The sequence below is a fragment of the Equus asinus genome, chromosome 3, assembly GCF_041296235.1.
Source record: "Equus asinus isolate D_3611 breed Donkey chromosome 3, EquAss-T2T_v2, whole genome shotgun sequence".
Taxonomy (NCBI): domain Eukaryota; kingdom Metazoa; phylum Chordata; class Mammalia; order Perissodactyla; family Equidae; genus Equus; species Equus asinus.
The window spans coordinates 29039289-29066911 of record NC_091792.1 but is presented as its reverse complement, the minus strand read 5'-3'; the positions used below and the strand labels follow the sequence as shown (position 1 = coordinate 29066911).

Here is a 27623-nt window from a genome sequence, read left to right as displayed (position 1 = left end):
CTAGGTTGTCCAATTTGTTGGCATATAGTTTTTCATAGTGTTCTCTTATAATCTTTTCTATTTCTGTGGTATCCATTGTAATTTCTCCTCTTTCATTCCTGATTTTATTTATTTGAATCTTCTTTCTTTTTTTCTTAGTGAGCCTGGCTAAGGGTTTGTCAATTTTATTTCTTTTCTTTTTTCTTTTTTTTTTTTGAGGAAGATTAGCCCTGAGCTAACTGCTGCCAATCTTCTTTTTGCTGAGGAAGACTGGCCCTGAGCTAACATCCATGCCCATCTTCCTCTACTTTTTATATGTGGGACGCCTACCATAGCATTGCATGCCAAGCGGTAATTTTGTTTATTTTCTTGAAGAACCAGCTCTTTGTTTCATTGATCCTTTCTACTGTCTTTTTTGTTTCAATTTCATTTGTTTCTGCTCTAATGTTTATTATTTCTCTCCTTCTACTGACTTGGGCTTTGTTTGTTCTTCTTTTTCTAATTCTGTTAGGTGTAGTTTGAGAGTGCTTATGTGAGATTTTTCTTGTTTGTTGAGGTGAGCCTGTATTGCAATGAATTTCCCTCTGAGGACCACTTTTGCTGCATCCAAAATGAGTTGGTATGGTGTGTTTTCATTTTCATTTGTCTCCAGATAATATATGATTTATCCTTTGATTTCTTCAATGATCCATTTGTTGTTCAGTAGCACATTGTTTAATCTCCACACCTTTGCCCCTTTCCCAGCTTTTTTCTTATAATTGATTTCTAGTTTCACAGCTATGGTCAGAAAAGATGATTGATACTATTTCAATACTCTTAAATTTATTGAGGCTTGCTTTGTTTCCCAACATATGGTCTATCCTTGAGAATGTTCCATGCGCACTTGAGAAGAATGTGTAACCTACATTGGAGTTCGTCATTTTACATTGATAAAGTTTGGAGATGTATTGGCTTCTGTCACATGGATTTCCAGCTCCCTCCCCAGGTTTGGGAAGTCCTCAGCTATTATTTCTTTGAACAAGCTTTCTGCTCCATCCTCCTTCTTTTCTCCCTCTTGGATACCTATAATCTTTATGCTGCATTTCCTAATTGGATCGGATATTTCTCGGAGAGTTTCTTCATTTCTTTTTAGTCTTAGTTCTCTCCCCTCCTCTATCTGAAGCATTTCTATATTCCTATCCTCCAGACTGTTAATTATGCCCTCCATATTATCAGCCCCACTGTTCAGGGAGTCCAGATTTTTCTTAATCTCATCCATTGTGTTTTTCATCTCCAACATTTCTGATTGGTTCTTCTTTATAGTTTCAAGCTCTTTTGTGATGTAGCTCCTGAACTTGTTGAGTTGTCTATCTGTACTCTCTTTTAACTCATTGAGTTTTTTAATGATAGCTATTTTGAATTTTTTGTCATTTAGGTTATAGATTTCTGTGTCTTCGGGATTGGTTTCTGGATACTTGTCATTTTCCTTCTGCTCTGGAGATTTAATATATTTTTTCATACTACTTAATGGCATGGATTTGTGCCTCCACATAGAGATAGAGTTTGGTTACCGATTCCACTTGCTGCCACTGGGGGGACGGGGCAGGAGCTGTGTAGTCTGCACCCACCAGGATCCCCATCAGCTGTTCCTGACTGAGCCTGGCACACTCCTTGGGATTGTAGTGGCCCTGTGGGGTCTCCCATCAACTGTTCCCACAGTCACACTGATGCACACACCCACCCTTGGGGCCGTGGCGGTGCTATGAGTGCTTCAGCCAGGAAAGAGTTGCTCACGGGTACTGGGCTGTCTGGGGGCCAGAGAGTTCTCACCTATCTCCAACTCCTCCCCAGGGGTAATCCATCCACCTTACAATGTATAGCAGTGCAGGTCTCTCAGGCATCCTGAGGTGCTGTGTTAGTATCCTCCGTTGATCAATGAATGTCCATTTAGTTGTAGTTCAAAAGGGGAGAGACAAAGAAAACCGCACACTCTCCCATGTTGCTGACATCACTCTGTAGAATAGTTTTGAGATGCATTCTCAAAATACTTAATAATCTCAAAAACACACATTAAAAGGGCAGCAAAAAAGATAAGTATCAAAAATAAACCTCTCAAGCAATGAGGAATATCTATATTAAAAAAATCTTATAGCTCCTGAGGGATACAAAAGAACAGTAGAATAAATGGGAAGACCCATCACAATCTTGAATAGAAAGTCTCAAAAGTATAAAGATACAGATTCTCTTTAAATTAACCTCAAAATTGAACACGGACCTAATAAAAATATTAACAGCATTTTTTTTTTGTACTAAACTTTAGATCTCAAACAAATTTTAAAGTTCCAATGGAAAAATAAGCAAGAACCATGAAAATTTTGGAAAAGGACAGTACAAATAGAGCTAATCCTACCAGATATTAAAAGAATAAACTATAATTACTAGAACAAGTGCACACGAGCAGGTAGATTAATGGAACAGCATAGGAAATCCAGAAACAAGTCCAAACACATAGAGAACTTAGTAAATGATCAAGCCTGGCATGTCAAGTTCAAGGGGATAGGCTAGATTATCCAAAATATGGAGTTAGGCCAAGTAGGTGTCATTTGAAAAGAAAAAGTTGGATTCATATCTCATACCTTTCATTGAAATAAATTTCAGATGGATCAAAGGTTAATATGTAAAAAAAGAAGAGGAAGAAGAAGAAATAATAAAAGTACTACAAGAAACCATGTGAGAATTCCTACATTATCTCAGAAAAAGGAAGATGTTTCTAATTAGGACACAAAACCAAAATCACGAGAAAGACTGCTAACTTTGACTAATTAAAATTATTTTCATGCCAAAAACCATTATAAGCAGTCAATCAGCAAGGAACACACTAGAAAAAACATTTAAAACTCACGTCACAAAAAAGGGTTACCTTTCCAATATATAAAGGATTCTTAGAAATCAGTAAAAGGCAAAAAAAGGATGAAGGATATGGACAGACCATTTAACAGACAAGGAAATACAAATGACTATTAAATATGAAAAGATGCTCAACCCTATTAACAATAAGAGAAATACAAATTAAAACAATGCTGATACAATCTTTCGCCTACTGATGTGCAAAGATCAAAAACTTTGATAATAGGTGCCAGCCCAGTGGCACAGCAGTTAAGTTCGCATGCTCTGCTTCGGCAGCCAGGGGTTCACCAGTTCGGATCCCAGGTGTGGACATACGTACTGCTCATCAAGCCATGCTGTGGCAGTGTCCCGCATATAAAATAGAGGAAGATGGGCACAGATGTTAGCTCAGGGCCAATCTTCCTCAGCAAAAAAAGAGGATTGGCAGTTGATGTTAGCTCAGGGCTAATCTTCCTCAAAAAAAAACAAAAACACTATTTAAAATTAACAAAAAATAAAATAAAACAAAAAAGAAAACTGATAATGGACTGTATTGGGGAGAACACGAGGAAAGAAGCACTCTTGCAATTGCTAGTGCAACTTCTGAGGAGGAGAATTAGAAATCCAACTGCAAATGTACATACCTTTTATCTAGCAATGTCACTTCCAGGAATTTGCCCTTCAGATGTACTCACACATTTGTGAAATGATTTATGTAAAAAGTTATTCATTTAAATATTGCTTATAACAGCAGAAGAGTGGAAACAACCTAGATGTTCACCAATAGAGAGCTGTCTAAATAAATCACGGTCAATTAATGAACTCCCCAAGGCCTAGGAAAGAATGATGAAGCTTGTATATTTTGATATGAATTCATCTCCAGGATATTTTTCCATGTGAAGAAACAACAAATTCATGACACTAGTTGCTTGTGGTGGAAGAATTGGAGAGCTGAGAAGAGTGGGAGAAGAGTTCACCGTTTACTGTCGGGTACATTGTCCAAATATTGAACCATGTGAATGTATTTCCTATACAAAAACCCAATTTAACAAAAAAGGCCTGGGGCCAGCCTGGTGGCACAGCAGTTAAGTTTGCACATTCCACTTTGGCAGCCCGGGGTTCACTGGTTTGGATCCCGGGTGCGGCCATGGCACCACTTGGCAAGCTATGCCGTGGCAGGCATCCTACATACAAAGTAGAGGAAGATGGGAACGGATGTTAGCTCAGGACCAGTCTTCCTCAGCAAAAAGGGGAGGATTGGCAGCAGTTAGCTCAGGGCTAATCTTCCTTAAAAAAAAAAAAAAGAAAGAAAAAGCCCTATTACCTGTCATATTTTATAGATACAGGGAACTCTCAATTTCCCAGAGGATTAATAATGAGGAGCAGAGAGAAGTAATGAAATGTCTTCATGTACTCTATTAATTCTGTGGAATAAAGGACCAAAATTAAAAGTGAACTTTTGTTTTAGTACTTAAAGAATGTTTCAGGACTCCAAGAAAAATATGCAAAATCTTCTGTAATTAAATTATTTAAAAGAATAAATACCTAATAGAATTAGGAGATGAAAGTTAGTAATTTTATTTATTTTTCGCAGGGAAAGATTCACCCTGAGCTAACATCTGTTGCCAATCTTCTCTTGCTTTTTTTTCCCTAAGCCAAGCACTTGGCTGTATATCCTAGTTGTAAGTCCTTCTAGTTCTTCAATGTGAGCCACCACCACTGCATGGCAACTGACAGATGGGTGGCATAGTTCTGTGACCAGGAAATGAATCCCACCCGCTGAAGTGAAGAGCACTGAACTTTAACCACTAGACTGGCAGGGCTGGCTCCAAAGTTAGTGATTTTAAATAGGAAGTTTCATCTGACTCAAAAAGTTTGAAAAACAAATATGGAAATGACGGATCACAGGAATCAAACTTTTGATAGAGGCAAATTAAACCAAAACAATACAGTAGCCCCCCTTATCTGTGGGGGATATATTCCAAGACCCCTAGTGGATACCTGAAACCATGGCAGTACCAAACCCTATATATGCTATGTTTTTTCCTCTACATACATACCAATGATAATGTTTAATTTACAAGTTAGGCACAGTAAGAGATTAACAACAATAACAATAAAATAGAACAACTATAACAATATACTACAATAAAAGTTACTGCAGATCTTAGCAACCTCAGCACACGATAGTTTTCCTTTCAAGTTGAGAACTTTCACCTTTTCACTTAAAGAAAGCACTTTACGCCTTCTCTTTGGCATATCGGAATTGCCAGCATCATTATTTTTGTATGTCGGGACCATTATTAAGTAAAATAAAGGTTACTTGAACACAAGCACTGCAATACCATGATAGTCGATCTGATAACCAAGATGGCTACTAAGTGACTAACAGGCGGGTATGGCTACTAAGTGACTAACAGGCGGGTAGCATATACAATGTGGATACGCAGCACAAAGGGATGATTCACATCCCTGGCAGGATGGAGTGGGACAGCACAAAAAGGCTTGAGATTTCATCACCTACTCAGAACAGTTTGCAATTTAAAACTTGTCAATTGTTTATTTCTGGAATTTTCCATTTAATATGTTCAGACCACAGTTGACCGCAGGTAACTGAAACTGTGGAAAGCAAAACGATAGATAAGGGGGGACTACTGTAATCTGAAAAGTAAGACCAAAAACATTCATTTTAAAAACACCTAGCTACATTATGAGTGCAGTGTGTAGCCTAGGAAAGAGCCATACTAACTGGTTCGTGGAACTAAATTCCTGACCTTGGCCTTACCAGCTTATATTAAATCAGTCTTCAACTCCTGCCAATTTTTAACTCTGAAACATCTCAAATCTATATTCTTCTGCCAACGTCCCAGTGAAAGCTCTTTCTTCTAGGTTCTTACAGGAAACTAACTGGCCACCATGGCTCCATTCCCACTTATCCTTCCCATTGCCGCTGGAACTTCCAGCATAAATGTGATGGTCTCACTACATTGCTTAAATGCTTTCATTAGTCACCCATTGCCTAACTAGCAAAGCTCGAATGTTTTCACGTGGCTATCCTTTTTTCCCTCCCTTCCCCCAAATTCCTTCTCCCTCAAAAGTGGAAATTGCCTATTTGATCATTTTTGGCTATTAGTCTTGCACTGGGCACCTGACTCTAGCCAGGGCAGTAACACTCCATCCTAGGAATTTCAACTTGGGATTGACAATCAGTTGATTTCTCTTTGGATGCCTGCAGCATGCAAAAGTTCAGAAACAGTCACTGGCCACATTTCCTGCCAAGTGAACCAGAAAAGTGGAGAAATCCTGTTACAAAAGACAGAGAGAATGAAGATACGCAGAGAAACTGAGACTAGAATTAGGAAACTGGGTGCTCAATCCCAGCTCTTCTTTGAGTCCAGCTGCATCCTTGTCCTGGAGTCTAATGAGAGAAGTCAGACTCCTGACAATAAATTCCCCCTTGAAGGCTGATTCAAACTGAGTTTCTGATATCCGCACCCAAGTCAGCCCTAATCCCACTGCATGTGGCAACTTGGCAGTTCAACCACACCTGTCTTGCAAGCTTCACTTTCCAGTGTGCTGACCAGCCCTTCATTCCACAGCATGCTCATTCCTCTGCATCAAAGTCAAAAGATCGCTCCATTTCTGTGCTCACTGTCCTTTGGACATGCCTCTTTGATTACATTTATCACATTATATTGTAGAATTCCTATTTGTTTAGATATTGTTTTGTAAATTCTTCAAAGACAGAGTCTTATTCACTTGTGTAGCTTATTGCCTAACACAACTGGAAAACACATGGCATATACTTGACAAATGTTTGATGAATCAGGTTATTCCAACAAATGAAGTGAATTAGCCCTCGTCACACAGGTCTAGCAAATTTGCCCCCCCCAAAGACTTGACCAACTTATTGTCTTAATATCCAATTAAGAAAGCAGTCTTTCATGAATAATGTAATTTTATATTTAAACAGAAGAGTAACTTACATGTGAAATAAAACTGACCAGGGAAAGCAGTACCAACTTCAGAGGCCCCAAGCCCTAGTCCACACTCTCCTAAAGAGCCTAAATCAGTCACCTAACATAGAAATTGCAATCTTATACCTGCAACATACTTCCTTCTCTTCTTTCTCATACACTTCAAAGTTATTCATTCTGCTAAATTCTTTTGCCTCCAAATCTGGAGATGTCAACCACTCTTGTAAGTATGTGCTCTTTGCACTGAAGTGCTTAACCAACTTCGATTACTGAGCCGCACAAATAAAAAAGCTACCCTATCGGCTAATTTTAATACTTGGGGTTTTCTTCAGAAAAGTTCCTTAACCTCAAACGTATTTGCAAATAAATTTCTACTGGGTTAGTTTTTGTTTGTTTGTTTCTAATGTATTATATATTACCTGGGAGCCAGGGGAAAGAAGAGATTTTTTATTTTATTTTATACTCAACCTAGTAACCAAACAAAGGAAATAAGACAATTTCTTTATGGCAAAGCTGGTTTATTGAACTTTATAAGGGAAATGTTACAATGACACCATTCCACAACAAAATTATTTAACTTTAGATTTCATGAGGAAATGTATTAGCAATATATTGTCCATAAAGCATTGTCATTAATAGCAAACTACCTTTGATTCTGGATTAGCTTCCTTTGGTGTTCTCAAATTAAGACTTTTCCAAAACATATCTGATGTTTCCAATTAAAGGTCACAGTTAAAATAAATTCACACAGGAGTTACAAAACGTGTGATTTGTGCTTTAAAAATTAATAATTAGTTGTTTGATAGCCACCATTTTGGAAGTGATTTCTCAATAGTCAGTGAAGTGTTTATAAATATTTTGGAAAATATCTAAAAGCTTTATCCCCATTCAACTGATAAGTATGTTCTTTTTAAAAATAAAAACACACATAGAAAAAATTTAAAACTAAATCATTACAAATGAGATACAAATATTTTAAAATTAATAAATATTAAAGTGAAAAAATAAGTCCTTTCACAGAACTGTAAAAGATACTTACTACTAACTTCTTACAAAAAGAAATAAAGTTAAATTACTTTTTTTTTAAACCATTAATAACAGCACTGAAAAAACATAAATGTGCTTGGAAAGTCTGTAAACTTTCTTCCCACACTTTAGAAAATGTTTTGAAAAGCAATAAACAGATTCCCTTCTTTTAAAAAACTTACGCTCATCACAATTATTACAGATGTCATTGTTTTACTATAAAAAGTTACAAATCAACACTAATTTAGACGAAGTCAAACAATTTTTAATTCCAGCATGATAAGAAAAATGGATAAATCTCCCTAAACATAAATAAAGCCAACTAGTTTCTCCTTAAGCTCTAATATTTAAAACTGAATAATTATTACTTTCAGTTAATTCATTTAACAGAATTATCTTGTTTTTATAATTAAATTGTCCAGTTAGGACCACCATGATGATTAAACAAAAATTGTAAACTAGATTAGATTACATATTTAATTGGTTTCCCACATTCTGAAAATATTTAAGTACAATCATCTTTGGGCTTAATCTCCTCCAAAATTATCAAGGACAGGAATCTATCAGAACTAGTGAATGTGCACACTTCAGTTAAAGTTCATGGCTTACATTCCATTCATGTAATAGCTTCATATACAAGCTCACTATTTTCTATGTGCAAAGTCTTAAATTCGAAATAAAAGTATTTAGGGTAAAAAAACTTTTTGAAATATTCTTTCCATCACTGAGGGACAGAGAAGATATTTTTCAATATCTGTTTTTCATCCTGAGGAGGAACAGCTTGTTGAGATCATCAGATTTAAAGATTTTTTGAAACTGATATACTGTAACACAAAACTATTACAGAAATATACGTAGACTCATAGCAATTAGAGGGATGCCCTCAGATGGAGGTTGACTTGTTAACTCAAGCCTTTAGTCATTAAATTGATGGGGGGTCGAGAGAGCAAGAGATACTATGCCAGATACACAGCTTGAAATTACTAAAAGCTAAGAATAGGTCTTCTGTGGCAGCCAGGAACCACGTTTACCTATTTCCCTCCAAGTTACAATTCTTCAAATGCTTCCAATTAGTTTTTCACTGTTTAAAGATATCAAAACAAAATATAAAGCACCTCATTATGTCACTTCATTTGCATTAAAATTTGATTTATTTTTTGCATATTTTAATAGAATTTATTAAGAAGACAATTCAAATTACTCTTTTAAAAATAACAATGACTTTTGCAGACCTGATTGATATCAACTAGAAATTTGGAGCATCTAGAACCGTTGGAAAAGTCATTCTTTATGGACTGAGAACCAGAAACCATTCTACGTCTTTTCTCATTGGAACTAAAGCCTTGGCTCTAAAATATACCAATAATAACGCAATTAAATACATTAATAATACAAAGAAAGAAATCTAGGGCGAGGCAAATACCAGTTTTTATGCTATCGAGAACACTTCCCATTCAAAGGACATACCAGTAAGTGTACACTAAACCCTTAATATTTTTTTCAATCCCAAGAACAGAAGATTGAACAGTCACTGACTCTTCCATCATGCTCTCATTTTAGGCCTCTTTTTTGGGGCTCTCAATGGAAAAATGTTGATTCATCCCACCTTTGTTTCATTTTCAACCTCTCCTGACATCCAACTTTTCCCTTGTGTTGTCACAATGACAAACTTGATTAAGTAGATACAAAATACAAAAGTAAGCATGACAATGATAAAAAGTAAAGTGTCAGGAGGATCCATTACATCTGAAATCAAATCTTATGACTTATCACTGTCATACTTCAAAAGTATTTCTTTAGTTAAAATTAGATAGTATAATAAAGACTGTTACTTAGCACCAGCACGTCATTGCAGGCTTTGGTTCAGGCTTCAGGATAATTCCGTTATCAGGGGGTTGACTAAGCATTAACGGTTTGTGGCTCTTAAGCTTATGAGCCAAGGTCATAAATATAGCTTCCACATGGTCATTATCATTCGGGTTTTTAGCAGAGGTTTCAAACAAAGGCATACTGTGCGTGTCAGCAAATTTTTGTGCCAAGTCTGTAGGTACCTGAATGGCACTTCTCAAGTCACATTTATTTCCAACAAGAATCCGTGGTATATCATTGGCTAACAAATGTTGTTTGCATTCTTCTATCCAAGATGGCAGGCTATGAAAACTAGCCATGTTAGTCATATCATACACGAAGACAACAGCATGTACATTTCTGTAGTAGTGTTGTACCATGCTCTTTCTGAATCGTTCCTGTCCTGCTGTGTCCCATAACTGGATCTGAAAATGAAAAAAAAAAAGAAGAAAACTGAAAATTTCATTCCAGTTATACATATCGAAAATTTTAATCACATTTGCGTGGTCTTTAGCACTTCTTCACCTCTGTTACTTTGTTGCCTTCCATAATGCCTTTTCAGTGTTATTTATGGGATCCAGACTTCATGATACTAGCCTAGTTACCTCATAATAAATGAAGTGTCAGAATAAATATTTCAATTTAGCATTTAAATTTCAGTAAATCAAATTTGTTTGGATGAAATTATACCTCAAAAACTGATTTTAAAATGTTAAGAGAAAAACATATCAGGTTTTAACCAACATGCTAAGTGTTTAATTCCTGTAAATTTAGTTACTACATGCCCTTCTCTAACTTTCACTAATCTAATTTAAAACAGTAGACTTAGGACAGATGTTAAAAGTCATGAGGTCTAGCCCCCAAACCAGCACATATATACATTCCATGATATCCAGGCCCTCTTGAAAATTTTAAAAGGCTGGAAAATCACTTATCTATCTTAAACGTGTCTACCAACAAACATTCCACTGTCTCCTGAGTGAAATATGGGGGAACTGGGGAAAACGATATCTAAAGCTAAACACACGTCATGTGTTACGGTTGTCTAAAAACAGTGAATTATCATGCTGCTGTTTACTTCCTAAAAAACAGTTAAATGATGAGGGTACTGGTCACAGCGGAAAAGTCTAGAGGCAGATTTACTTAGATAGCTTTTAACTGAAAGATCTGTACTATTTATACATATTCAGAGTATGGACTGTAAGCCTAAAGTGGTGATTTCTCCTAGGGCAATAAAGAAGTAGAGGGACACTGAGGGGATACTGTAGATGGCCCAAAAAGTAAGTAGAACATAAGACATGGAGTGCTCAGGACACAGCAGGATATGGTAAATGCTCAATTAAGATGTAATGAATGAATAAAGAAATACGTTTTTAAAAATGTGATTAGACATGGAAATATTGATCACCAATCTCTCTATGCTTCTTTAATTTTTATCGGTTCTGATTTTTCATCTTTTTTTTTTTTTTGGTAGCTCTTTTTAGTCCAAATTTCTCCACTTTCTTAAATTTTTCCTTTCTTCCTAATTTTGCTCTAGGCAGAAATATAAAGTACCATACAAACTTGATTTCCCAGGCTGTCTTGGAACTAGGGGAGGCCAAGTGATATAGCTCTGGTCAATAATTTGTAAACAGTCTGCTCAGTGGAGGTTTCCAGGAAAGCTATTGATCTGTGATTTTTAAAAAGAGCATTTGGCACACGTCTTTTGCACCTCTATTACCCTACCCTTTCTGCCTGGAATAGAATATAATGCCTGGAGGTTCAGCAGCCATTTTATGAGCATGAAGAAGACAGCAACACACAAGAATCGCAGAACACAAGTCTAGCATAAACTTGGAATGTTGCTGAGAGGATACCGTCATACAGACTGCTGTCTCTGGTCTCCTTATTACATGAGAAAAAGAAAACCTTATATGATTAAACTATCACAGTTGAATTTCTCTTACATGTAGCTGAATGTCATCCTAATATTATTTACCATGTATACTATTTAAAACTTTTTCCTCTTAGACTAACATTTACTCAGGAAATCACAAGGTTTTGCCTCAATGCATTTCTAGAGACCACAGCACAAAGTAAATCACTACAAAATACCCACTTTGTCATGGAAACAACATAACTGGCAGATGGGCCATAAAGACTCAAGTAACATATAAATGAGAGATAGAAGCAAACAGTTGTCAGCAAAGCAAACTACTAACTACTACTACTACTAACATCTAAGAACTACTAACTAACATCTAAGAACTACTAACTACTAACATCTAAGACTGTTTAAATCAACAAATATTTATTCAATAGCTACTATGTTCCAATAGGTTACTGTTATACCTCTAGACCTTGGCTCCCTCAACAGTAAAAGCAAAATTTAGTTTCAGACTCTATAAAATAAGTACTCATAGACTATCTACACTGACTATGCAAAGAGCTAATAAAGTAAATGTATAATTCTCTAAAAATACAACTTTCCTTTTTAAAAAAAAATACTTTTTTATTCCAACTAACGTTAAGAATAAAAACACTCACATACAATTAAAAATGCTTCAAACTATAGCTGTCAAAACTTATTACAAAGCTACAGCAATCAAGACTGTGTGATAATTGGCATAAGAGTAGTATAGATCAACGGAACAGAGTCCAGAAATAAATCCATATATCTATGGTCAACTGATTTTCAACAAGAGTGGTAAAACAATTCAATAAGGATAAGAACAGACATTTCAACAAATGGTGCTGGGACATTAAAAAAAAATGAGTTTGGATCCCCTACCTCACACCATATACAAAAATTTATTCAAAGTAGATGAAAGAGCTAAACTTAAGAGCTAAAACTATAAAAATCTTAGAAGAAAACATAGGGGTAAGTATTTGTGTACTTGGATCAGGTGGCAGTTTCTTAGACATGACACCTAAAGCACAAGCAACCAAGGGAAAAAACAGATAAACTGGACTTCATCAAAATTAAAAATGTTTGTGTTTCAAAGAACATTATCAAGAAAGTGAAAAGACAACTCACAGAACAGGAGAAAATATCTGCAAAAAAAATATCTGATAGGGGTCTAGTACCTAGAATATTTAAAAACTCTTACAACTCAATAACAAAAAGACAAATAACAATGAAAAAATTGGCAAAGGATCTGGACATTTCTCCAAAGAAAATATACAAGTGGTCAATAAGCACAAGAAAAGATGCTCAACCTCATTAGCCATCAAGGAAATGCATGTCAAAACCACAATGAAATACCATTTCCACTCACTAGGGTGGCTAAAATAAAAAGAAAAGATGGACGATAAGTGTTGGCAGAGATGTGGAAAAACTGGAACCTTCATACATTGTTGGTGGGGAAGTAAAATAGTGCAGCCACTTTAGAAAACAGTTTGGCAGTTCCTAAAAATGTTAAACAGAATACTATTTAGTACAAAAAGGAATGAGGTACTGATACATGCTATAACATGGATGAATACTGAAAACATTATGCTAAGCAAAGGAAGCCAGATGCCAAAGGCCACATACTGTAAGATTCAATGTGTATGACATGTCCAGTACGGGCCAATCCATAGTGGCTGCCAGGGTTTGAGGGAAGGAGAGGAATGAGAAGTGACTGCTAATGGGTATGGGGTTTCTTTTTGGAGGGATGAAATGTTCTGGAATTAGATAGTAATGATGATTGCACAGTCTTGAGACTATACTAAAACCTGCTGAATTGTATATTTTAAATGGGCAAATCTTATAGGACGTGAATTATATCCCAGTTTGTTTAAATGAAAAACGAAAGCCCACTCCGAACTGTATCTTTAACACTTAGAAAGGTATTTTGGGAATAATATGGATGACCTATATAAAAGCTGTCCAAAGAAACTGGGAGTTGATCTTTTCTCTTCTAATAACATTTCTTGTAGCTCAGGTATTTAAAAACCATTTATTAAAAAAATGATTTATAATGAGTTAAGCAAAGTACATTTATAAGTTAAAAAAAAACAAAAAGCACACAAAAGGGAAATACAGTCATGTGCCACAGAATGACATTTTAGTCAACGATGGCCCACATATACAACAGTGGTCTCACAAGATTAGTACCATAAAGCCTACATGTATAGTTAGGCTATACCATCTAGGCCTGCGTAAGTACACTCTATGATGTTCCCACAAGGATGAAATAACCTAATGACACATTTCTCAGAACAGATCCCCATCGTTAAGCAATGCATGACTGTATACCAAATAATAATGGATGTCTTTAAGGCAATTTCCTTCGTTATTTCTACTTTTCTGTTTTCCATAACAAACATGCATGGCTTCTATAAAAACAAACTAAACTTTAAAAACATAACAATTATGCAGAATTTAGACCTGCCTGCCTCAAAGAACTGTGCAAGTCCTCAATAAATGTAAGTGGTACTTATGAAGACATTTATCCCTAAGAAAACCTTTTCTTGTTTGTTTGAGGATGGGGCTGACTCAACAATACTCCTCATCAATCCTGCTCAAAACTCTATGCAGTCTAATCACCTCAAGACTTCCAGGAAACAAGAAGTATGACATCATAACTCTTCATACTTTATTGGAAAGCCATAAAAGTAATTACTAAGTTAATGGGGTATTTACAAAGGAGTATTTAAAAGAAAGCTTTAAAAATTTGCTCACAGTACTGCTAAAACAAGTGAAGGTTTGGGCAAAGGCACACTGCTCTGCCGCCTGCTGTCTTTCAGATCTGCACATGGCACTGAGATGAGGCAAGGAGAGTGGGAAAGGAGCAGTGAGAGACTCCGCAAAGAAAGGACAGGATGACTGATAAAAACCATCAGCCACACAAGGCTGGAGAAAACTTTGGCCAAAACAGAGAGAGAGAGACAAACACACAGTAGGTGGCAAACAAATCCCAAGACAGTCTGGAAACACCTTGAGGTTTAGCTATGAGTGGAATGGTTCACCATGTTTAAAACAAAAAAGAGGACGACGCTTTGGAACCTGGGGAAGTAACATGCTTTTATCTGGTAAATGTTAGATTAGGAAGAATTTTCAGAGCAATTTTTCCCAATTTAATACTTAATATCTTAGGAAAATGGCTAATTCATGCTCCCACAGATATTACTCCCATTTTAAACATTACAGAGACAACATAAAATATACTTCCTTTAATAATATTTCATGAATCTCTACTTTAAATTCCAGTATGAAGTTCCAACAAAAATGGCAACCTGGCTATTTGCCAAGTCCTAACAGTAGATTCTTATTGTTCATGAAAGCTATTTTAGTCGTTTTACTACCAAAATGAGAAATGATCTGGCTAAAGTGATTTAATACTTTTTTTGCATGACTAAAAAAGACACACACATTAACCCAAATGATCTTTCCTCCTTTGATCAGCTATCAAATTCTCCTTTTCCCCTGTTCTTCTAAAGAACACATTTTTTATTATTTTTGCTTCTAAGCAGCATACATAAAAGATGATCTGATAACTACACAAGCACTTCTATTAACAACTCAGTAAGTTGTAAATCAACATCGTAACTAGTATTAGCAACATTTCAAGAGAACTCTTTTTGTTTGGTATGCAGAGTGGAAACATGTACATCTGATGTACTGATCCAAATGGCAAATTTTAAAAATAAATTTTACCTTCCCTAACATGGAGAAGTGACAAATTTTGTGTGATTATTTGAAAGAAACACTTTCTTTAAAATGAGGACTTTAGGTCTAGTCTAACAAGGGACAGGAAGACAATAAGCAGCGAGAGAAAGGAAACCAGAGCTGGGAGACCTGGGTTGTAATCCCAGCACTGCCACCAACTTGTGTGACCTAGAGCCAGTCACGTAACCTTTCGAGAGACTATTTTAATCTTAAAATCAGGGCTAATTTATGTAACGTTATAGGCTCACCCTTTTTCTAAATTAATTGTTACAGCAAAGAACACACACAATTTGGAAACAGTAATGTTAGCTATCCCTCTCTATCCTTTCTCTGCTTATTTTTCATTATCATCATCTTTCCTGAAAATATGAGCACTTACTTTTAAACTACCTAAATTTATTTGAGGCTTGGCACAACCCAAGCACATTCCAGGCACTATGCTAAGCCCTTTACACGCGTTGTCCTATTTAAGATACACAATCCTCTGTAATAATTACCCAATCCTGCAGATGAGGAATTGAGGCCTACTAAATTAGGTTAAGGGTCTCACCTGAGGTCACAAAGCTACTGCTAAGTCTTAAAGTTAAGACTTAAACTGGGTTGACTGATTCTGTGGTGGTCACATAATTTTTCCCAGCCTAGCATCCACTCCCACTTCTGTTAACAGCACTTCATTTTCCCTGGGGAACCATCGCTCCCTTGCTTTCAATTCATGTGAGCCCCTGGTTCCCAGGCTAAGCATGTGACCTCGACCTGACCAATCACAGCTTTGCACATCCCTGCACACCACAGTTTTAGGAATGGGCATGTGCCCCAATCCTCAAACAGAATCACAGAGTCTCCATTTTAGGACTGTTGTGGGAACTGGCAAAAAGAGAACTTTACTTCTGGGCTTCTCAGTTATGTGAAACTAATTTCCATTTTGCTTAAGCTAATTTGAGTACAGAGTCCTGACACGGAGTACACACATCAGTGTTGCCATCTTCATAAGAAGAGGTCCAAGAATCACAGGCTTCTGAAATCAGGCTGGAAGAACAATGGGGGCACTGACCTGGTTCCAGGGATCCTTCAGAGAGTCGGAAGGCTTGGGTCTGTGGAAACACATACGTATTGCTTGTACCATGCAGGGCCCAGAACCAAACCACCGCAATTCAGAATCTCTGTCAGACCAGACCCAAATCCCCCAAAGCTTTCTGAGCTAAGCAGTCAGAGGTTAAGATTCTTGAGTATTCTTTTTAGGGTACGCCGACTGCTAACACTCTCACTCACTGAATTCCAATGCAAATTAAATCAAATCAAATCAAGAGGACCAATTTAGTATCTCCCTAACTACCACCACCACCACATTTTATCAACTTTTTAATTCTTGGAAGGTAACATATAAGATGACTTCATATAAAATATTCTTTGACTTATAAACATTAATTTACTTTTAATAAAGATCAAGACAGAACAATGAATAAGGGTAAAAAATCTAATTTATATTTGCCTTCAGCATTCATAGTATATCATCTTCATCACACTAAAACAAACCCCTCCTCATCTCTCTATGCATGTTAACTACAGTGGCCATTTTGTTCTCAACTATCTATGCTTCCTCTAAGTTATCTACCTAACCTCATATTCATATTCATGATTATTTTCCCTGCGCTCCAACCGCACATTTATAGCTGCCAATTAGACATTTGAATATACCATCATCTCAGCAAACAAATGACTAAAACAAAGCTTTTTAGAGAGCCCTTCAAAATTCGATGTTCCATATTGTACTCCTCACCTCTTCTAATGGTACTGCCCTCCTCCAGTCGACCAGACCCACAAGCTCAGTCATCTTGAGTCCTCTTCCCTCTTGTCACCAAACACCAGTTATTGATGCTTTCTGGCTTTATCATCAAAATATCTTTCATCTTCTCTCTTTCCATTAGTTTCCCTTATCTCCTCAATTCTGGATTTCTGGAGCAGCCTACCAATTGATCTTTTTGCCTCCACATATTCAATACACATCCCCTGAAAACTGTATAGTTTAGAAACTGATCTAGACACTGGAAAAGGTCTATGGAATTACCAGACATGGATCCTGCCCTGAATGAGGCCAAATAAGACCTGATAAAGAAGGTAGACATCCATACAACACAAGAAGGAAAGAGACACAGACCATTTAAATAAAGGCTACGGGAGTTCATAAAAGAAATAAAATGGAGAAGGAGGGAGATTTTTTTTTTTTAATGTGTTAGCTCATTTAATCTTTTTTTCCCCAATTATTTTATTGAGGTCATAATGGTTTATAACATTTTGTAATTTCAGGCGTACGTTATTATTTATCAGTTTCTGTATAGACTGCACTCTGCTCACCACTAATGGTCTAATTTTTACCCATCACCATATATATGTGATCCTTTACCCCTTTCGCCCACCCCCCAATCCCCTTCCCCTCTGGTAACCACTCATCTGTTCTCTTTATCCATATGTTTATCTTCCACATATGAGTGAAATCATGTGGTGTTTGTCTTTCTCTATAGGGTTTATTCTGCTTAACATAATACCCTCAAGGTCAATCCATGTTGTTGCAAATGAGATGATTTTGTCTTTTTTATGGCTGAGTAGTATTCCATTGTGTGTCTGTGTGTGTATGGGTAGATATATAAAAGGGGTGGGAGATTTTTGAGAGACGTACTGAGTTGAATAAGGAAGAATTACATGTGGTGAAATATGGGAAGAGGGGATATTCCAGGAAAAGAGTGGGAAATGGAAGGGGAAAACACAGGAATCAGCAAATAACTGGCTGGACTACAGGGTACTTGAAGGAAATTAATGGGAAAAAAGTTAGAAGAGCAGTCTGAAGCAAGATGAAGGAAAGCCTATGTTCATCTAAAAAGTTGGAACTTCACAATATAATAGAGAACTATCCAGGGCATCTGAGGCAGGGGTGATCAACCTCCCGTAAAGTGCAACACTAATCTGGCATTTTGGCAACAACGTACAAAATTGATTACAGGCATACCTGGAAGATATTGTGGGTTCAGTTCCAGACCCCACCACAGCAAAGTGAATGTTGCAACAAAATGAGTCATATGAATTTTCTGGTTTCCCAGTGCATATAAAAGTTTTGTTTACCTCATAGCGTAGTTCGTTTAGTATGCAACAGCATCATGTCTAAAAAAACAATGTACATACCTTATTTAAAAAATACTTTATTGCTAAAAATGCTAACCATCATCCAAGCCTTCAGCAAGTCACAATCTTTTTACTGGTGGAGGGTCATGCCTCAATGTTGATGGCTACTAACTGATCAGGGTGGTGGCTGCTGAAGGTTGGAGTGGGCATGGCAATTCCTTAAAATAAGACAACAATGAAGTTTGCTGCATCGATTGACTCTTCCTTTCACAACTGATTTCTCTATAACATGTGAAGCTGTTTGACAGCATTTTACCCACGGTAGAATGCCTTTCAAAATTGGAGTCAGTCCTCTCAAACCCTGCCAGTGCTTTATCAAATACGTTTATGTAACATTCTAAATTCTTTGCTGTCATTTTAACAATCTTCAAAGCATCTTCATCAGGAGTAGATTCTATCTCAAGAAACCACCGTCTTTGCTCATCCATAAGAAGCAACTCTTCATCTGTTAAATTTTTATCTTGATATTGCAGCAATACAGACACATCTTCAGGCTCTACTTCTAATTCTAGTTTTCTTGCTATTTCCACCACATCTGCATTTACTTCCTCCACAGAAATCTTGAATCCCTCAGTCATCCATGAGGGTTGGAATCAACTTCTTCCAAACTTCTGTTAATGTCATTATTTTGAGCTCTTCCTATGAATCACGAACATTCTTAATGGCGTCTAGAATGGTGAATCCTTTCCAGAAGGTTTTCAATTTACTTTGCCCAGATCCATCAGAGGAATCACCACCTATGGAGGCCATAACCTTATGAAATGTATTTCTCAAATAATAAGACTTAAAAGTCAAAATTACTCCTTCATCCACGGGCTGCAGAATGGATGTTGTATTCACAGGCATGAAAACAACACTAATCTCGTGGTACATCTCCATCAGAGTTCTTGAGCAACCAGGTGCATTGCCAATGAGCAGTAATACTTTGAAAGGAATCTTTTTTCTGAGGAAGTCTCAATAGTGGGCTTAAAATATTCAGTAAACCATGTTTTAAACAAACAGGCTTTGTTTTTCCATTTATAGAGCACAGGCACAGCAGATCTAGCATAATTCTTAAGGGCCCAGGATTTTCAGAATATGTAAATGAGCACTGGCTTCAATTTAAAAGTGACCAGTTGCATTAGCCAACAACAAGAAAGTCAGCCTGTCCTTTGATGCTTTGAAGCCAGGAACTGACTTCGCCCCTCTAGCTATGAAAGTCTTAGATGGCATCTTCTTCCAATTGAAGGCTGTTTCATCTACACTGAAAATCTGTTGTTTAGTGTAGCCGCCTTCATGAATTATCTCAGCTAGATCTTCTGGACAACTTGCTGCAGCTTCTATATCAGCACTTGCTGCTTCCCCTTGCACTTTTATGTTATGGAGACGGCTGCTTTCCTTAAACCTCATGAACCAACCTGTGCTAGCTTCAAACTTTTCTTCTGCAGCTTCCTCACCTCTCTCAGCCTTCACAGAATTGAAGAGAGTTAGGGCCTTGCTCTGGATTAGGCTTTGGCTTATGGGAATGTTGTGGCTGGTTTGATCTTCTATCCAGACCACTAAAACTTTCTCCATATCAGCAATAAGGCTGTTTTGCTTTCTTATCATTCCTGTGTTCCCTGGAGTAGCACTTTCCATTTCCTTCAAGAACTTTTCCTTCGCAGTCACAGCTTGACTGGCATAAGAGGCCTAGCTTTTGGACTATCTCAGATTTCGACATGTCTTCCTCACTGAGCTTAATCATTTCTAGCTTTCGATTTAAAGCAAGAGACTCACGACTCTTCCCTCCCCTTGACCACTTAGAGGCCATTGTAGGGTTATTAATTGGCTTAATTTCGATATTGTTGTGTCTCAGGGAATAGGGAGGACCGAGGAGAAAGAGAGAGATGGAGGCACGGCCAGTTAGTGGAGATGTCAGAACACACACAACACTTATCAATTAAGTTCACCATCTTTTACGGGTGCGGTTTGTGGAGCCCCAAAACAATTACAATAGTAACATCAAAGATCACTGATCACAGATCACCATTACGAATAATACTGAAAAAGTTCGAAATATTGGGAGAATCTCCAAAATGTGACAGAGAGACACAAAATGAGCAAATGCTGTTGGAAAATGGTGCCAATAGATGTGCTCGACACACGGCTGCCATGAACCTTCAATTCATAAAAGACGCGGTATCTATGAAGCGCAATAAAGTGAACCACCATAAAAGGAGGTAAGCCTGTAACTGAGGACTGAGAGATGAGTTGAGCTGCTGCAACAGTTCCAAGAGAGGTAAAAAAAAAAAAGACCTGCACTACAATTTTGAAGAAAGGATGAATGAGAGAAATCGTGCAGGTAGAAAACCAACTGGACTTAAGGAGCAAAGGAGAGGGGCGAGGCCTTGAGGATGAGGATGATTACATCAGGACAACCTAGGAGACACTGAGGAGAAACACGAGAGGGCGATTTGCTAAGGGAGATGAACTCACTTCAGACATTTGAGGTGAAGGAGAGATTATCCAAATAGCCACATCTAGAAGATAGTAAGAAACGCAGAACTGCAGATGAAAAGAAATGTCTGGGCCGAACAAAGATTTGGAAGTCATCTTCATAGAACCGACAGCTGAGATCAAGAGACTACTAGAGAATGTACATAGAAAAACAGGTCAAGGAGCAGTTTGAGTCTCATTCTGGATTCATCTTCAATTGCTGCCACATTTATCTTCCTAAAAACACTTGGACTTTCTGAAGCCTAGATTCTTTAGCTTTGGTTTTCAAGCTCTTCACGAATGTTGCTACTAACACCTTCACAGGCTTCTCACTTGCCACTTCTCCACAGGAACCTCTGATCCTGCTGGAGCATCCTGCTGATGTTCCTCAGAAAAGCCCTCTCGGCTCGGCCCTTCCTCTGCGAAACCTCACCTAGCGATTACCTCACCAACATCCAAACCAATAAATTGACACTCATTCCCTGCCTAGTTCTGCTGGGCATCTTTTTAGGTTTATAAATCTTATCTTTATCGAGGACAAGAAATCATCTATGCACTATATCAGAGTCAGTAACTTTTTCTGTAAAGGGTCAGAACAGTAAGTATCTAAGGCTTTGTGGGCCTCATGGCACCTGTCGCAACTACTCAACTCTGCCACTGTAGCACAGAAGCAAAAAAAATAAAAGTTTTTTAAAAAAAATGTCCAATATAGCAATATCTCTTTCTACTACAGAAGTCTCAGAATATTTCTGTAGTCTTTTCAACTACAATAAAAGTCTCTCTCAGATATTACAGTTGGATGTACGAGTCACTTGTTAAGGCCTTAGAAAGAAGAAAAAGAAACTCAGTGTCCAGGTCCCTACCAACATAGCAGGTTATGCTAAAGCTCAGGAGGAACAGTCCTAGAAAAAACGTTTTCTCCTTACTCTTCTCAACCAGAAGGATCAACTCGGTGCTCCCAGATTCATCACACCTCTGGGTTCGGTTGACTTACCACCAGCACTTAACCCAGTAGTTAAGTATTCAACTTTATATGGACATGTCTTATATTTTTTCAATATAAGTTCTCTCTTAAATTTGCACCTGATTCATCTGTGATCTTAAAGTCTAAGGAGCAACCCAGAAGGAGGTAAAGGGCCATCAAATCCTAACTCCTCTCCTGCCTCCATTCCCTCTACTTACTTAATATCCTATTCCCATTTTGGGGGAATTTCTCTCCGCTTCAGCTGTCTGCCTGTGCCATACTTTATCTCTGTTTCACTTCCTGGTTGCACAGCCACAGAACTGATGGTGCCAAAAAGAAATAATAATGTTAAGCCACCAGGGAAGAAGAATCTTCTTAAGATTACCAACTATGAATTGGGTGCTTCATATATGTTCTCATCTAATGCCCACATCAGCCTGACAGGGTATTACCATCCCAATTTTTCAGAAGAGAAAATAGACTCTGAAAGATTAAGGAAGGTGCTTAAGGACTAGAGTAACCAATTAGCCCGGTTCATCTGAGACTGAGAGGGTTCCAGGGAGGTGGGACTTTCAGTTTTAAAACTGGGAGAGTCATAGATAAAGTTGGTCACCACACTAAGGACACACAGCCCACGTCAGTTGGGCTCCAAAGCCCATGCACTTTCTCCGAGAATTCCTGCTTCTCCCAAACTAAACTCCCTCTCACACCTCAGAAGCCCCATTATTTTCCTTGCCCACAGGTTCCTGGGCCTAACCTAATTCAGAGGAAAAATATTCAGCCTCTTCTCATGTTATCTTTTCCTCTGTAATGTATACAAATCCTTCTTAACTCCCTAATACAGTGCACCCAAAGGACCACCAATGGCAGTTTGAATGGGAATATGAAAAATTAAAGGGAAAATTAAAAGGCAAAACAGCCTCAAGAAGGTTGATTTCTTTTCGATCCTATTTCTCCTTTACCATCATTAGCATTTAAACTCTTTCAGGGGTGGGAGGTTGGGTGGTTAGGGGACTGAAAAATAAATAGTTCTTGCCTGAAGAATGTGAGGGTAGGAATGAAGCAGTCAGCTTATTTCACCCCCCAGGGGGGAGTGAGGTAAAGATAAACATCTTTTAAAGTAAAAAAGTAAAGGCAGCATAAAGAAGGCAGAACAGTTCCTAGGGTCTGCATGTTTTCAGGGGTGGTATTAGCAGATGGCTGAGGATTGAGCGGTGGTTGGGAATGAAGAAGTGTGTCTAAGGTTTACACCATCAGGAGGCCTCAGCCCCATCACTGTTCCTCATACTCCAACCCCCCCATTCCAACCCCTCAGAACCCCAGTCTTGGCCTGGGGCCTACTACCTTCTCCACCACTACTACGTCTCTAGTCTCAGGAGCTACCACTAAGAATTAAAGAATTGGGAGAGAATCATGCCAAGAATGTGCTTCTGGCAACTCAAGCAGGAACTATCATGTACAGAATGTTTCTGCAAGAAAACGGATTTTTCTAAACAACAAAATGTCATATAGAAACTACTGTAGCAAAACTAAAACCGTATGCAAGAGAAAAACTAAGTACTACCTCAAAGGCAACGGGGCTTTTCTTCCACAATGCCTACGGCAGTATTCAGATGACTATTTAATAAATGGTATTTATGAAATGAGTTTTCCACGCCTGAGAAATTTCACTGTTTTTCCTCCGGTCATGCGATGACTCCCAGTACATGAGACACTGCCAATGAGTCAGTGGATACAACCCACACTCTTGCTGCTCAAAGTGTGGTCCATGGACTAGCTGCACCTGCAGCACCTGGGACCTTACCAAAACAAAAACTGCCTTTTTTTAAAAAAAAGCAAGATCCCCAGGTAAATCGCATGACAAAGTTTGAGAAGCACTGCCTTAGAAGTTTGCTATATACAAATCCCTCCAAGCCCCAATTGCAATCTCCACATCAGCATGAGAAATGACGGAGCACACACCTTGCACAAGGCCGGCGATTAACCCATGGTGAGTTTGGGACACCTGTCATCCCGAGGCATCTTTCCTCCCTGACAGTCCCCCATCCGCTCACCTTGATGCGCTCCCCATCAATCTCCACCGCTCGTTCTCGGAAATCCACCCCGATAGTAGCCTCGGTGCGGTCTGGGAAGCGGCCGGCGCAGAAGCGGTAGGTCAGGCACGTCTTGCCCACATTGGAGTCGCCGATCACGATTATCTTGAAGATGCGGGAGCGAGCCGGTGGCAAAAACACGGAAGCTCCTGACACCGCACCGCTGGACGAGAAGCTTGCCTCGAGCGACGACTCCATCTCCGAAGCCATTCTCCTGACCCGCCCCAATCTGAGGCGGATGAAAGGAGACGGAGACAGGCAGGGAGATTACGCCACCCCGAGCGAGCTAGCACGCCCAGCCAGCGGGCTCCGCGGCTCTACGTCCCAGGAGCCACCGCCCTCCGGCCGGGCAGCGCGCGTGCGCACCTTCCCACCCCCGTCCCCGCCCGGCGCAGGTGTGGCGCCCACCACCTCAGCCTGCCCGGTCCTCCCGCCCGGCCCGCGTCTCCACCCCAGCGTCACTGGGGCGGGCGCTCGTCTACCTGGGAAGGCACGGGACGTGTTGTGGGGTTGACAGCGGCGGGGAAGGCCAGCCTGCCGAACGGCCAAACAGAGCGCCCCAGGCCCGGCCGCGCCACGTTCAAGGCTCCCGGCCTCGGGAGGAAGCCGCGCAATCATTCTGGGGGCGGGGAGAGAAAGACAGCTGAAAGGAAGGAGGGAGCGCCAGGCACTCTCTCGCGAGACGGCCGAGGAGCCGCCTGGGACGGACGCGTGTGCCCGAGGAGGCTCCGTAAGAGCGTGGAAAGGCTCGCGCGTCGGCCTTGGCGCCGTCCTCGACGTCTCGTTGGGGCTTCTCTCGACCTGGAGGTGGAGGCGGCTTCCCTGGGCCGGCAGCTGGGGGCTGGGGGGTCAGCTGCGCCCCCCGCCTCCTGCGGGCTCTCCCGAGCGCGGGAGCTGGGACGGCGCCAGTGCCGGAGGGGGTGGGGCGCGAGGCCCGCCGGAGGCTCCTGGTGGCGAGCTCCTGGCCGCGGGAGTTTGCATTTTCGGCCTTGGCAGGTACATGGTTGCCGGCGAGCAAGCAGGAGCTCGAGGCCGCCCAGCGCCTCGGCACAGACACTCGCTAGGCGCCCTCTAGGCCACATGAGGTTGTCCGCGGGCCTCTGGTGCCCGGGGCGCGTTTGGCTAATGGCCCGGCCCAAGAAGGAGAGCAGGTCACATGTGGGCCGCTTGGGGGGGGCCTTGACCCCGGAAGCTACTAGATGACCTCTCTGATGAGACTAGAACTCACCATGCCCTAGTTATGGTCTCTTAGTGCCTGGGGGGCGATGCTGTAGCCGTTCAACGTTACCGAGCTCACGCAGTTGTCTGTGGCAAACGACCCGAGGAAACTATTGATACCTAACCTTACTTAAAGAATCTTCTCTGGATTACCGCGAGTTCTTCAGAGGAAACCTACCATACGTTGTCTTACAAAAGGTCCACAATGTACAAACGCTGCTTTTTGTGAAAAGTTGGTTTGTTTTACAATGACAAAACTATTTTTTTTTCCTGTTGGAGCAAATGTTTATGCCTTTTGGAAAGTCAAGGACTACGGAGAGGAGGACGTGGCAGGCCTTAAATAGAGTGAGAGGAACGATAGAACCCTAAAAGTTCTAGAGAAGAAAATAAACTGCTTATTCCATTACATAAATTGAAAATATAGTCAGCAAATTAGTGGTAGAACCTGAGCTCGTCTAGAGTTAACATGAATTTGCAGAAGCCTTAATATACAGTAATTTCTGTTGAGGTAGAAAAGCTCTATACAGTCACTAACATACCAAGTTATGTTAGCCTGGAAAAAAGTTAACTCACTTAGTTGAATGTGTATGCCAATTACATTTATTCAGTTTCCTGTTAGAGAAACGAGAACATGGGCTGGAAAGCCCTACTTGCTTATGTGAGTTTATTTTCATGAAGATTAATCAAACTATTAGCAGCCTTGGAATATATTCCTCTAATTTACTCTGCCTGTCCCATTCAAAGAAGAAAATCTGAAGATTTAGGACAAAAAGCAGTTGAAGAATTCAAAGCTGTGGATAATCAGGTAATTTCAGAGGATGGTGACAAAAGTGTCAACATCTTTGCAGCCCAAGAGCCTTGCTCTTTCTTTTTTGTGTTCTGGCTTTTGGGGTTTAGCTCTTGCTAAACTGCTTCAGAAATTCTTAGTCTTCTGTGTGTATCCAGATCCTATTCGTGTTTCACACAGTAGCTCAAAATTCTCATCTCTGTGAAGCTTTTCCTGGTTACTTCAGCTCAGTGTTCTTTGCTTTCTTCTAAGTCTAATACACTTTTCGGGGGTGTTGCTCATTTGGTCTTTGAATACTGTCTTCACTGTCCAAGTTTAATAATTACGTGTTGTGTCCTACCAACTAGATTGTCAACTCTTGACTAGTGACAGTTGAGTGTTTTTCAGCAAATGATGAATAAATTAGTGAAGTGAGAAATTTCTTGTGTAAGGATTGTCACTTCGAACCCTTTACCAATTATACACAGTGCAGCACCACTTAGATGGAAAAATCGCTGTAGACACCTGACGTTGTTATGAGGAGTTTTGTATTTGCAGCTTGTAATTGGAGAGACTCCTGGTGTGACTGAAGTATATGTCACTCTTCTTAACTGAATAACCCCAGAACCTCCAGGTTTGATACTCGAAGGAGATTCTACTCTTGGGAAGAGTGGTTGGATTATGCAGCACTGTTTTCTGAGAATTCATCTTGTCCTTGAAGTTTTTCACCACTTGCTGTCACTACTCCCTGGTGTCAAAGTATAAGCATATGACCCTTTCCTTAATATGGTGCTACACAGCTGAGGAGAGACTGAATTTGGATCCTGTAGCAGTACAGCTTAAACTGGAACATAACAAATGTTTTAGAACATTTATTTAGATTTATATAAAGTTTATTTAGGGTATTGAGATAGATATTTAAAAATACTTTTTCTAATAGAAGGAAAGATTGAATGGATATTAAAAACAAAGAATAACATAAATGTAATTTTTTTTCTGCTTTTTCTCCCCAAATTCCCTCAGTACATAGTTGTGTATCTTAGTTGTGTGTCCTTCTAGTTGTGGCATATGGGACGCCGCCTCAACATGGCCTAACAAAGGGTACCATGTCTGCACACAGGATCCGAACCAGCAAAACCCTGGGCCACCAAAGCGGAGCACGTAAACTTAACCACTCAGCCACGGGGCTGGCCCCCATAAATGTGATCTTATGTGCAAAATATAATTACTCGTTTTCAGCTTTTGTTTGCTACAGAGATGCAACCACCCTCTGGCAGAGGCCTTTTTTTTAACTAATTTTATCAAGGAATAGCTCCTAGACAATTTCAGTCTTTTAAGTTCAGGCATGAGCACAGAGAGCTGAGAGTTCCTTTGCTTGCCTGCTTAAAGGTTTCTCAACCTTGGCACTATTGACATTTGGAGCCAGATAATTCTTTGCTGTGGGCAGCTGTCCTGTGCATTGTAGGAAGTTTAGAAGCATACCTGGCTTCTACCCACTATATGCCTATGTGCTCCACCCCAAGTTGTAATAACCCATACCATCTCTAGACATTGCCAAATGCCCCTGGGAGGTAAAATTTTGCCTCCCCCCCCCCCATCTCATTGATAACCACCAGCCTATATAAGG

General features: G+C 39.4%; 1 protein-coding gene across 1 annotated transcript; it reads right to left on the bottom strand.

Moving 5' to 3' along the window:
- Window positions 1–7318: 7318 nt before the first annotated feature.
- Window positions 7319–24647, bottom strand: RAB33B (RAB33B, member RAS oncogene family). Its single transcript, XM_014852766.3, has 3 exons — window positions 24495–24647; window positions 23974–24241; window positions 7319–10120 (listed from the first exon to the last, which is right to left on the bottom strand). The coding sequence occupies exons 2-3, from the start codon at window positions 24220–24222 to the stop codon at window positions 9680–9682; spliced, it is 690 nt and encodes a 229-aa protein (XP_014708252.1). The 5' UTR covers window positions 24223–24241; window positions 24495–24647; the 3' UTR covers window positions 7319–9679.
- Window positions 24648–27623: the final 2976 nt, after the last annotated feature.